Genomic DNA, 12,481 nt, shown 5'->3' with positions numbered 1-12,481 from the left:
ATCAAAGGTCCATACAATTAATTAAGTGAGCGTATTCCATCATTTTGCGTCAATCGTCGGTTGACCGTTCACTTACCAATCGAACTTGTCATTGAACCCCTACTGGGAACACATTTTGGCCTAAACATGTATGTTTCTGCTTTTTCCAGAGAAATCTTGTTCACATGATGTAATCTTGGTTCCGCGTGATTAAACAAGATGGCCGCCTTACGTTATTATATAGTTTCTGTTTGCCACTTTTCAAAGATCAACTCCTCTTAAACCATTGCGCCAATGTTTTAAAACTTGCTGGGGTTGATTACCTCAACTAACGATCCACTTTTGTGAGGCTCAGTGGACAGCTGTGGCCAATCGAAGGTGTCATTGAAACCCTATGGCAAAACACATTTTGGCCTATCGGATCTGCCTTTACCTGGCCCAGGTGGTTCAGTGGCTGACAGGAACTCTCTGAACTTAGTGTGATTTGACCATATGATTTCAAATTGTAAAGGTGGGCCATATTCTTAAAAGCCTCTATTTTTTTTTTTAGAAAATTGTGACACTGATTTTATATATAGATTAAGGATCCAATTTAACATCTTACTACTGATTACATGACAAAAAGAATGGATATAGTGAAACGAAACGCATGTAATATACTAGCGTATAACTTCAATCCAGTTCTTCAAGTGTAAAGTCCTCGATAACGCCAGTAATACATCCACAGTGACAGAATGATGATGATTACTCAATCAAACAAACAAAAATCATATAACGACACAAACATTAATTACCAAAATCTTCTGCGAAACCAGTCGACATTTCAAAAGTTCTATGATCGTAAATGAACAACCCTCAATCAGGGCTTGGCCCAATGCCTGCTGTGGGTCGTTCACTTACAGGTATGTAGATGTTCGATAATGGTGTCTACTTTACATGTAGCCCTAGATTACTCTAGCGTTTAACGGTTTATTTGCCAGACAAGCTGGGGCCATGAGACGTCAGAGCGAGTCTTATATCGAAAACACCGGATCAAAGAAATTGCAGATTTGCAACAGACAACACTATTGACATGTTTATCACCCCACATTATACAAATGTGTAGTTCTTTGTAGAGATTCTTCATACTTTAAAAAAAACAATTCCAAATCACCTTTCAAATATACCGAAGATGATTTTAAAATGCTGAACTTTTTATCGACAACTTATTTGTCCTGTGTGGTGGACGCGTTTTTCAACAAACGATTGGCATCCCAATGGGAACAAATTGTGCTCCTCTTCTGGCTGACCTATTATTTCACTCTTGTGAGGCTGACTTTATAGCTGATTTGATTCAAAAGAAGGAATATCGTTTAGCTAGATCCTTTAATCTCAGTTTCCGCTATATAGATGACGTAATATCGTTAAATAATCCTAGTTTCGGAATTTTGATACATCGCATATACCCCAAAGAACTTGAGATAAAGGATACCACAAACACTATGTAGTCAGCCTCATATATTGACCTGTTTAGAGCTCGATGGCAAAGGAAAACTATTGACCAAACTATACGGCAAACGAGATGGCTTTTCAATTTTTACTGTCAACTTTCCTTTCATATGTGGCAACATTCCTTCAGAACCTGCGTATGGAGTTTTCATATTACACAACTCATACATTATGCCAGAGCCGTAACTACGCAGGCTTTTTGTACCACGCTTATGTTTTTACAATTAGGCTTACAATCTGGAACAGGATTATGTTGCTACAAGATTGAATTCATCAGAAGTTTAATTGTCATCATGAACTCGCGGATCGTTACGATGTATCCATCTGCACCATGAAAACTGATCGATTTGTTCAACGTGTCATAGTTTTCCTTTCCTCTTTCGTCTACCCCGAACTTGACTTTTTATGAGCAACTCGGTGGGTGTTTCTAGAAAAGCAGAGGACGCTTACCCTACTGCTCACCTGGTCCATGCTCCCAGTTTTTTGTGGAGTCTGAGTTGCTCATTTATTTTTGTTACTTTGTATGTACTATTTTTGTTATTTTATGTTCTTTTTGTGTTTGTCTGTTTTCCATGTCTGGTCTCCGTCCAAGGATTGCATTCTTTTTGGTTTCCACTGGAGTCTTAGTTCCATTGAATACTCTTTGACTCTGTGATCTTGAATTTTATAAGTTCTTAATCACAATATTTTGATATTTATTTTAAATTTCTATTCTCAAAATAAGAATTACTGCAGAAAAGCATATACGTAATATTGTTAATAATATAAACTTTCATTACATACCCAGTTTTAACTTTTCTAGAAGCAATAAAGTAATTAATTACATTTTTTGTCTCGAACCGCGCACTAAAATTGGTGCCCAAAAACCGGTGCTTGCTGCAAGCTCTAACACACGGCCCCGGCTTGTCGGGCAAAACAGTCGTTTGACGTCAGTGGTAACTTTTCAAAAAGTGACATTCAAACGATTAAAGACCTAATTGATAATTATTCTCTAGAAAAAAATAAAAGACTGTCCATGCAAAAAGAAACCAGGCAGATCAGCCCTATAATATGGGCGGTACAGGGTAGATTTTATCCCGCTTTTATTCCAATGTGATATTAAACTCATAATGAAAGAAGGAAGAAGATGGCTTGTTTTTGTTTATCAAATTTGGATGACTCAGAAACCGTGGCCCAACAAAGCAAATAAATTTGCATGTATAAACAGATCAAATCGTCATTTCCCTCTTCTAATTTTGTTGTGCTATATACATACTGTAATCATTCTTTCCGTTTCAGGTCATAACAAACCGACATTCATTTGTTTAGAAAACGTAACTTTGTGATCTCTAATGGATGAAAAATATTTAAAAACAAAATTTGACATACTTGCATGTGCCACCTCTTAATTATTAAAAATCTAAGAGTTTTTTTCATTTGCTCCTTGAAAAATATATGTACCAAATGTATTTGAGAAGGACGGTCTTACAATTTATCTGACTAAATATTTTTCTATGATTAGCGTTACTCCTTTGTAACATATTTATCGAATCCATTTATTATACATCAATGCATCTACAATCATGAATATCAGTATTCGTTCCATGTAAGAGTCTTGTAAAAAAAATCTTAGTGACGTCACTTTTTCTATAAATACTAAATCAACTTCCGACGTGTCCAGAATAAAATTTCGTTCTCTCGTAGGAGACTACGAGAAAAAAGTTATGATAAGGGCCGCTGAGGCAATCGTTATTGACGAAAACTTTGGCCCGAAAGCGAAAGAAGAAAAAGAGACTATGCCTGCCTTACAAAGTACCCAAATGTGAGTAAAAATGCAGCTATCTTTGTTTCAAAACATTGACCTTCTAATGTCTGTCATGGCGGATGTTTGTTTACAATGGAAATTTTCTGAAATAAATAGCTCTAATCAAGATGATCGAAAGTATTTGGAATGTGACAGCTTATCAGTTGCATTTAGTAATTCTTATTCATAGTTTTGCGCGATGTCGTTCTGTTTTTTTTTTTAATCATAATGTGCACAGTTCACCGTCACGCCGGAATCAGCTGGTGAAGGTCAGTGACCTATACACGTACCTTCCCCTTTTAATTAATCATAATCTTAATTACTAAATATAATGTTAAACCTTTAAACGCTTGTCTTGCTTGACTTTGTTATTTTCGTGATTTATGGTAAAACCAAGATGAAGTACATGCCAGTTGTTAAATGTCACATTTATGAAAAAAATATGGGATTGGGAGGTTACTTATTAACTTAAATCATTTTATGTTAATTCAAATCATTTTATTAGTTCAAATATATACATGTAGTAGTACATACTTTTTCATTCCAGGAGGTTTGATTTCATAGTTTTCATTACATGGTAATTTTTACAAGGTAAAATACCTGTAAAATGTATGGTCTTGGTTAAAATTGGTATGAGGAGGGATTGTATTTACATGTACATAATGTATAGTCCCTGATTCAAGAAACGTGTGTACCATCATCTACCTTGTCACCAGGTCCAGAGTGTCTTAATAATTTCCTGCTTTTTCTTTACAGCATGTCAACTCAGCGGTATTGTATATCACTGGGTCCAGGGCCTCTGTCGTGTTCCTGATGTTCCCCACGCCGCCAGTGTGTCATTCGTGACAGAGGGCAGCGGTGTGGGGGTTTCAAAAGAGCCCCCTGTCAATGCCAAAAGCTTGTTCGCCGATAATCAGAGGTGGGTCAATGTGAACCTTTTGGTAGAAGCACCTGTAGCCTCGAACTTGTGCTTCAAAATAGTTCTGGCTGATTCCATTAAAGTATCTTGGGAAACTGTGGTGAAGGATAGGAGATTGTATGTGGAAGTTCCCAGTGGAATCTTGCCAGAAGGATCTAAAGAAAGGTAATTACTGTAGAGTTTCAAGTTGGTATAGCTGAATTCTACCATATATCATTCCATTTGACTAAAGCTTTAAGATACATAGCTAACTAATTACCTTACTAAGTTAAAGTTATGTATTACGTATACATGTATGGTTAGAAAGGAAAGAACAGATGTCTGCAGGACTCACTTCTTGTAGTTGAATGAGTTCAAATTTGAATTAAGGTTTCACTTGTGACTGCAAATAATGAATAGTAAATAACTTCATTATTTCATGTTTAGATTTAGGTCATTCAAAAATATTAGTTTGAGGTTTTGAATTTAAATAGGTATTTAGATTTTTTCCAGAATTAAAGACCAAAAAGGAACTTATAAAAAAGTGCTGAAAATAGGAATGTTCTTAAGTACATTTTAGCAGTTGTTATAAAAAATCAGAAGTTGATTCATGCATATCAAAAAACCACCAAATTATTCAGTTTTTTTTTGGTTTTTGTTGTTCAGAAACAGTTACTGACCACATAACCAGTCTTAGTTTTCCGTTTGGTTGTTGCACTTTTGAGGATTGCACATGCAATTAGCACTTTGCAACATTTATGGTTATTGATTTTGTTCCATTGAGTTGATTTTTGTGGAAGATAAATGTATAATCTTCTGAAAAGTGCAGATCTGAATGCAGAATTGATTGTCTTTATTTCAATGTTTATCATATGTTGAGTCAGTGACTGAAAAAAGCAGTTTGCTTGGTGGGTTTTTCTACACCATGAATTACTTTACCATTGGTAGTGTCTGATTTTTATGTGGACTGGTACTTCCAACTGTAAATTAATAATATTTTAAGGATGCCCATTAATTCTATAAAGACTTCATGTTCCTTGGGTCCATGGATTTTGATTGATTAAATCTTGACATATTTTTGTTATTGTCTCATTACAGCTTGGTCAGATTGTTGGAGTATGCTGAGGAAGTAATGGGCTGTACTGAGGTAGTCATCTGCTTCAAGAAAGGCCGATCTGACCAAGGTAATTCACAGGCTTAAATCTCATGCACCTTGCTTTACCCACTTGCCCAAAATTAATTGATTTGGACAAGTGAAATATCATTAATTGGTAACTTTTATAAGAAAAGAATTAAATTTTGGTAAGGGCTTTTCTCCTTTTTGATAGCTGGGTGAAGCTTTCACATTAGGTTTACCTTCATATCTATTTCCTTTGGGCTTAATAAGGCCTAAAAAATTATGTGTTTCCGGTAACCTGTCCAACCCTATTTTTAACCCCCAGACCTTAAGCAAGAAATTCAGGTATAAGTGACTGGTACACATTCACAAAATTACAAAAAAACCTAGCTACTGATCCTAATTTTGGAGGGTATGTTACCATAAACATGTAGTTTTTTTAGGCCTTAAATATACATGCAGTAAGGCCAAGAAAAATATACTGATATCAATACTAGGTCAGTATGTAGGCAAACTTCAATTTTTTTCAAAAGTTTTTACACGAATTTTGTTAAAAGACACATTCAGTCTTTAAACATGCTTGTCAAAACATACCAAAACAAAATTTAGGGTAGGCACAAAAAATTAAGGTTTGTAGGGTTAATAGAGTCACAGGTAATCCTTTTAAGCCTAAGGGAACAGTAATCAAATTTAAAGGGAAATACTTGCTAAATACAAATTGAAATTCAATTTTGCCAGTAGAAATTATTTCCACTTGCTAAAATTTGCAAATGGAAATCTATAGATAATAAATGCTAAGTCCATAAATAACCCAAAAACCCAGAATTTAGAGGGTGTAAATTTTCAGTACTTGCGAATTTTAGCTAGTGAAAAAATTTCTGAAACTCATTCCCTGGTGAACTTTCATAGGTCTACTGATACCAACACATTCTTACCTCCAGAATCAGTATCCCATTTAACTTAAATTGCAATTTTGAAAATAAAATTCTTTGCTTGGAATTTTTTTTTTTTTTTTGGTTGAGGTAGGGCTGTTCATTTCTTTTTTTAGTTAATATGCATTTGTAGGCCTTGAGACACTGTAGTAGGAAATAGTTTTTTGTGCATGTGTTTATATATTACCATTTCTGTTGTAGCTTCCTTGATCAGGACCTTCATGTTCATGGGATTTACCTTGGCGCCCCCTGGTGGAAATAACCTTGTAGGGGGTGCTGATGTCATCTTCATGATCTACAACATTGATCCGGGTGATTTTGACGAATAGTTTCACCGGACGAGATACCTGGTGGCTGAACAATCTTTTTGCATAGTTTATATCACCGTCTGTCAACTGTCATATATTAGATGTTGTTTGTATATCATGAACTTATGATAACATCATGCATAATATTGAAAATATATTTTCACATTTTGTATGATAAAACCAGAAGAGTCAAGGCTACTTCTATATCAATCATTCTAACAACTGAATTATGAAACTTTAAAATCTGATTCATTGAAGCAAAAAGAAGTTTTCTATTTAAACAAAAAATTAAATGTTACAGGCTGAAACTTGAATCAAGAAAGTTAAATTTATAATTCTGTTAATTTTTGTATTGCCAAGCCACTTCTCTTATCAATAGAATATTAATTATGCTTATGGCTTAGGTTGAAAGTATTGAATTACCAATGACTAAATAAAAGTTTCCATAAAAGTTAGTCAGTCAAAATCAAGCGTGTTCTTATAATTTTTAAAAGCAAAATGTGAAACTACATTTTAAAGCATCTTGTCCTCTGGCACAAATTAGACACACTATAAAAAGTAATAAAATAATTAAAATGTAAAAAAAAAATGAAAAAATAATATGAAAAATATATAAAAAAATGCAAATGACTTAAGTACTTTGTAATGCAGGCAAAATGTCACTAAGATTTTATTGATTTTCAGTTTGTCTCTTGTTTTGTTCAGTTATCTTTTGTTTTTTGCTTCTGATCTTGAATGTGGTAAAATATAGAGTGATAGTAGCTGCTTCACTTTGTCACAATCTGTAAAGTGTTACAAATGATCAAATGTCACTATGATACTCAGGTTTAAATTTAGAGCTCTTTATAGATCTGGTATGAATGAAAATATCTTTACAGAAATGTTTCTATGAGCTGTTGAACAAAAACTAAAGAAGGTTATGTTTTATTATTAATGTGATTTTTTTCAATACCAGCTAATGATGACAGTTTGTAAGACACAAGAATTTTCTTGGACATTAACTGTCCTAATACCACCATTAGATTATTAGTTGGGATTTTAATTAGATCGTATGAAGGTGAGAGGTAGATTAAAGACATGATGAAATAGAAATAGTCATAGTCAGAAGAAATGTAGGACAGGAAAGACCAAGTTCAAGATCAGAAGTTTTACTATATATTTTAGTAGCTTTATGAGAAGTATAGCAACCTGTTGCTGTAATAATACATGTGTAACTCAATTTCCACTAAAATATATAGTAAAAACCCAATTGCTTACAATTATTATTCATTTAATTTTACAGCAATAAATATTTATGTAGATAAGGAATATACTGGTTTTTATTTTACTGTAATATCATTCCAAGAAGAATGGCTGAAATTTGACCAAGTTCTGCTTGTTTTATCTAATAGTACTAAGCCTATGTAATTTTTTCTCCACTTTACTAATAAGGTAACAAACGTATTTTACTTTGCTAATTAGCCAAATTAGGCCTTTAACTATAAATTTCAAAGAATTACATAGCCTTATTTTTGCATTTGAATTCATTTTTAAGAATCATTACCCTGCCTCATCAATTTAGACAATTTTACATGTTTTGAATCATACTTACAAAGTGTATTTGATTTTCTGACAATAAATTCCTTGTATAGACAGATAACTGGTCTCTTTTTTTATGCCCCCCCCTTTTTCCCATGGGAAATGAAGGTAGCAATAAAAATTTTTGACACTAATTTGATCCTTAATTAAGTTAAGTCCAGAATTTGACAAAAATAGATATTGTATTACTGGAGTAGCTCTATCGCAATGGTACTAACTTGGTTTAGGCATTTCAAACGAATTGGTGGGTTAAATCTTGTTTTTACAGTGGGTCAGGCCTCCATCTTCCAAAGTATTGTTTTTGTCCTGACACTCTTATAATTTGTTGATCTCTTTAATTTTTAATTCAAATGTGACCTCTCAGTCAACTAGAGTTATGTAAATGTGTGTGAAATGCCTAGTTTCTTCCCCAAATCAGATTTTTGGCTTGCCCCTCTTCAAAAAGGAACATGTTTTGAAGTATGGAGTGTAGATTGTCATTAAGTTCTCGACTGGAAACTACTGCAATATGTTTATTTGATGTTAAGAGCAATCAAGGGAACTAAGATTCTATCTTGCCATGAAAAATATATGTTCTAAGAATAAAAAACAACGGGGAAATAGATACACACAACAAGGAATAATTATCATCATAATCTTTATTTCCTCTTTACAGAGATTTACATTCAATAAACATGGTATAAGTGTACAACAAATATATGTTTAAAACATTATGATCATACACAAAAAAAATCATTTTGAAAAGATGAGTCCGTGACAAGTTTCAACTCGCATAATTATTTATGTACATGCACCATTCAGGCTAATGTCCATGACGACTGCAAGGTTATGAAGGGAATAGCCGTGAGAGTATATATGTGATGTTCATGGGAAAATACTGTTCATAAAGACCTTTTAGGATTGAAATGCAGACAAGTGAGATTTCATGATAATTCATAATGCTAAACATGACAAGTTTATATATATAAATCATTGAATGCCGATGAAGAGTACAAGTCATTTATAATAAGATATGAATACTGTTGTGAAGACTAACATTCGTTATGGAAACATTTGCAATTAGAGATATATAATCAGTCAGGTTAAGCACGCACATTTGTACACACACACATACATAACCAAGAAACTTACAAACATTCTACATAAACACTCACGCGAATGAACACACATAATCACAGTTACTCGTGTATACACTGGGGCTTAACACGAATGCATACAGCCTCAAACACGCATGAATACACGCACACACACACACCTGCACAGTCATCATATAATGTGAGACCATGCAAGATATAATAGTATATACACGAAGACTTTTCTAAAGTTATGTTAAAAAAAAGAAGATAAATGAACAAAGCAGACTCCACTTAAACATGGGGTAAGGACCAGGTGTACTGGCAGGGTAAGACGTATAGATAGTAGCATGTGCTGCATCGATCGTCAAACATGACCATCCACAATTACCATGATTAATTAATGGAAAAGTGGGATTGAAATGATTTTGATTTCAGAGAATCATGATGTAAAGATACCCCAGGAGTGCTATGGGGTTTTTCTGATTTCTTTACCTTCAGTAGAGTAGATACGAAACAGAATATGGATACCTCACGAGTTGTAAATATGCTTTCTTTGTAATTCGTCAATATATTCATAATGCCGACAAAAAAAAATATTAAAAACAGTATCTTCAAAGTAGATGGAAAATTTATACATCAAAATCCAGAGACGATTTATAAAGGCATGTGAATTTTGAATAGAAGAAAAACAAAATCGCACATGAAAAGTTAAAGCACTTGCAACGTGTACTCTACAACAAAACTTAGTTGTTCTGAAAGGACATAGCAAGTGTGTAAAACCAGGTACGGACCAAGTTTGTTGTGTTGCCTATCCCTTAAATCTGAGGGACAGACTCCCATTAGCAAGTGAAGTTTTATTCATATATTAGTGGGACTGCATATTTGATAGTAGGAGCAAAATAGGGGCATGTCTATACGATCTGACTGAAGCAAACTAATTAAAATCAAATCTTTAATTACGCTATCCATAAAGGACTTGGCACATGTCAGATCGTGTATTTGAATCAGATTGTAATTGAAGAATCTGCATACGTATATCGGCCATGCAAGTAACTTGTTGTGAGGACTAATAAAACTTCTGTTCTGTAGAGGCTGAACATAACCCTTTCTTAGAAGCTTAACTAACATTATCCTCGCTCTACTAAGAAAGTCAGTATATACATGTACAAGTCACACGCAATCCAGGAATTGATAAACTGTGAAATAAATGTTCTCCATATATAGGCTAGAAATATTGGAATATTGCCACTATAGGAAAAGGGAAGTTTGCAATTTGAAATCAATACATCAATACATTTGCATATCTTGAAAACAAAAACAAAAATAAATAGAAAAAAATATAAGTCGATGATCGACATGGAAAAGTTTTCATTATGTCGAAGTTGTGGGATGACCTCCTCGATCATCATTGTTACAGCCTTTGAACAGTGCGGAAATGACGTTCTTGGCAGTTAATTTTCAGCTTTCATGTATGCATAATTTATATTGAAAACCAATAGAGATTGTATAAGAAATTTGTATTGATGAAATGATCCTTCTGATAAGACCTTCAAAAATATTTGTTAAATAGATCATTATTCAATTACACCTTTAAAAATCAGAAATCTGTAAAAGGGGTGTCCAATCCAGAAACTCAAAGGAGCAGCTCCTTACCGCTATTTGGTCATTTTTTTTCTCAAATTTTACATATTCCAATAAAATCGGAAGCCTTTACTCACGGCTTAACTTGACATATTCCAAAGTCTTATTGCAGCAAAGACTTTTTAAAAAGTTTAATTCAGTTTAATCGTCGTAATATCTACTCTAGTTTAATTGCCAGTCAGTCAGATGGTTATTACATTTTCAATTACTCACTTGTACACTTGTCATGCCTTCATATAACTTCTTTAAACATCATACCGTTGTACAAAATTAATAATGTTTACAGAAATATATTTTTTCCTGATATTTAAGCGCGAAAATATTTTTTCAGCGGTTGTCGAATAAAAAAATATCTGAAAATTGACAATGGGAGAAATATTGAAACATATTTTTTTTCCTGTCCATATATGGCTGAGTAAAAAAAATATTGGCAAAAAAATGAAATATTTTTTGTTTTTACTTGTTACAGGTCTATGTTTGAACGTTCTTGGGGGGGGGGGGGGCACAGTAAAAAAATTTGAGGTTAATTTTTTTAAGTATTCTTCTAGAGTGGGTGCAGTGTAGATATTTTTTGTGGTAATATTAACGAAAAATTAAAGTTTCAACCTAAAACCGCCTTAATCTACCCCTGACAACCCATATTTTGCAATTATTTTTTGGGGGCGGGGGGGGGGGGGGCACGCCCGCCACGCCCCCGCCTGAATTCGCCCCTGGCCTGGTAATGGGGTTCAACAAAAGGGGTCATAATTCAAACTCGATTGTATCCGCCCTCGATCAGTTTAACTCGGATATAAATTTAGAAGAGGGTTGTTAACATAACAAAGAAACGAGGAGGTGCGGATTGATGTTTCTACAGACTGCAGACTATTTATATCATTACATATGCTTAATATATAAATAGGGCAAAAATTAAATCACGCATTTCATGCCCATGACATTTCTCTGGCCGTAGAGAAAAACCAAACTGACTACTGAGCTTGTTCAGGGACTCTCACTTTCCGTATCATTTTGATTCATCACGCGTGAAAATAGTTTTTATTCTTTTTATATAAAACCGCATGAACTTTGGAAGTACGCGTAATGTTTGATCCATGGCGGTCGGTAATGTTTAATAGTTAAGTTATAGCTGTCTTTTTAAGAATCATGCAGCTCTGAAAAATGTGATACACCCCAAAAAGGCTACATATTTTGATTTTTGTAATTAAGTTGTTTTATATGTCTTTCTTATGGGTCTTTATCATGAAATGTGTAATTATTCATCAAAATCTGTCTGCTCTTAGGAGATAATCAACATTGAAAACCCAATAGATTCTATTAATTTACAGAGTAATCTCCCTTAATTTTGAAATCTACAGCGCATTAATCTATATAATTTTTATCTCTTAAGAACACGGGTTATATTAGAAACCGAATATTAATTTCTGTTTACTATGGCAATTCAAACCAAATGTCAAAAATAAAAAATATGTAGGCTTATAACCCATAAATCACATTTTGCATGATTCTTTGCTGCCGTAGTGCTGCTTTAAAAGTGTTCTTTAAAGTACTTATATATAAGGCTATAAAAACATATGTGTGTCCTGAATAAAATTTGTTGATAACGGAATGTAACACGAAGTTCCTGATTTGCTTCAGTCCGGCATTCTGGGTAACAATACTATTGATTGGCCTCAAGTTCGGT

The 12,481-nt window shown here is 33.7% G+C and overlaps 2 protein-coding genes across 2 annotated transcripts; both read left to right on the top strand.

Annotated features, from left to right (window-relative positions):
- The first annotated feature begins 823 nt into the window (after window positions 1-823).
- On the top strand, window positions 824-4,338 carry LOC148597395 (ornithine decarboxylase antizyme 1-like). The gene is made up of 2 exons (XM_088563024.1): window positions 824-881; window positions 4,007-4,338. The coding sequence occupies exons 1-2, from the start codon at window positions 824-826 to the stop codon at window positions 4,336-4,338; spliced, it is 390 nt and encodes a 129-aa protein (XP_088419150.1).
- Window positions 3,126-8,144, top strand: LOC148597394 (ornithine decarboxylase antizyme 2-like). The gene is made up of 4 exons (XM_088563316.1): window positions 3,126-3,268; window positions 4,007-4,334; window positions 5,247-5,332; window positions 6,399-8,144. The coding sequence occupies exons 3-4, from the start codon at window positions 5,281-5,283 to the stop codon at window positions 6,524-6,526; spliced, it is 180 nt and encodes a 59-aa protein (XP_088419442.1). The 5' UTR covers window positions 3,126-3,268; window positions 4,007-4,334; window positions 5,247-5,280; the 3' UTR covers window positions 6,527-8,144.
- The last annotated feature ends 4,337 nt before the right edge of the window (window positions 8,145-12,481 follow it).

This window comes from Perna viridis, chromosome 15 (assembly GCF_037379345.1).
Source record: "Perna viridis isolate PV_CMFRI_1.1 ecotype Kerala chromosome 15, ASM3737934v1, whole genome shotgun sequence".
In the NCBI taxonomy this organism is placed as follows: domain Eukaryota; kingdom Metazoa; phylum Mollusca; class Bivalvia; order Mytilida; family Mytilidae; genus Perna; species Perna viridis.
Note: the sequence above shows the minus strand (reverse complement) of the source record. Positions and strands in the feature narration are given on the sequence as shown.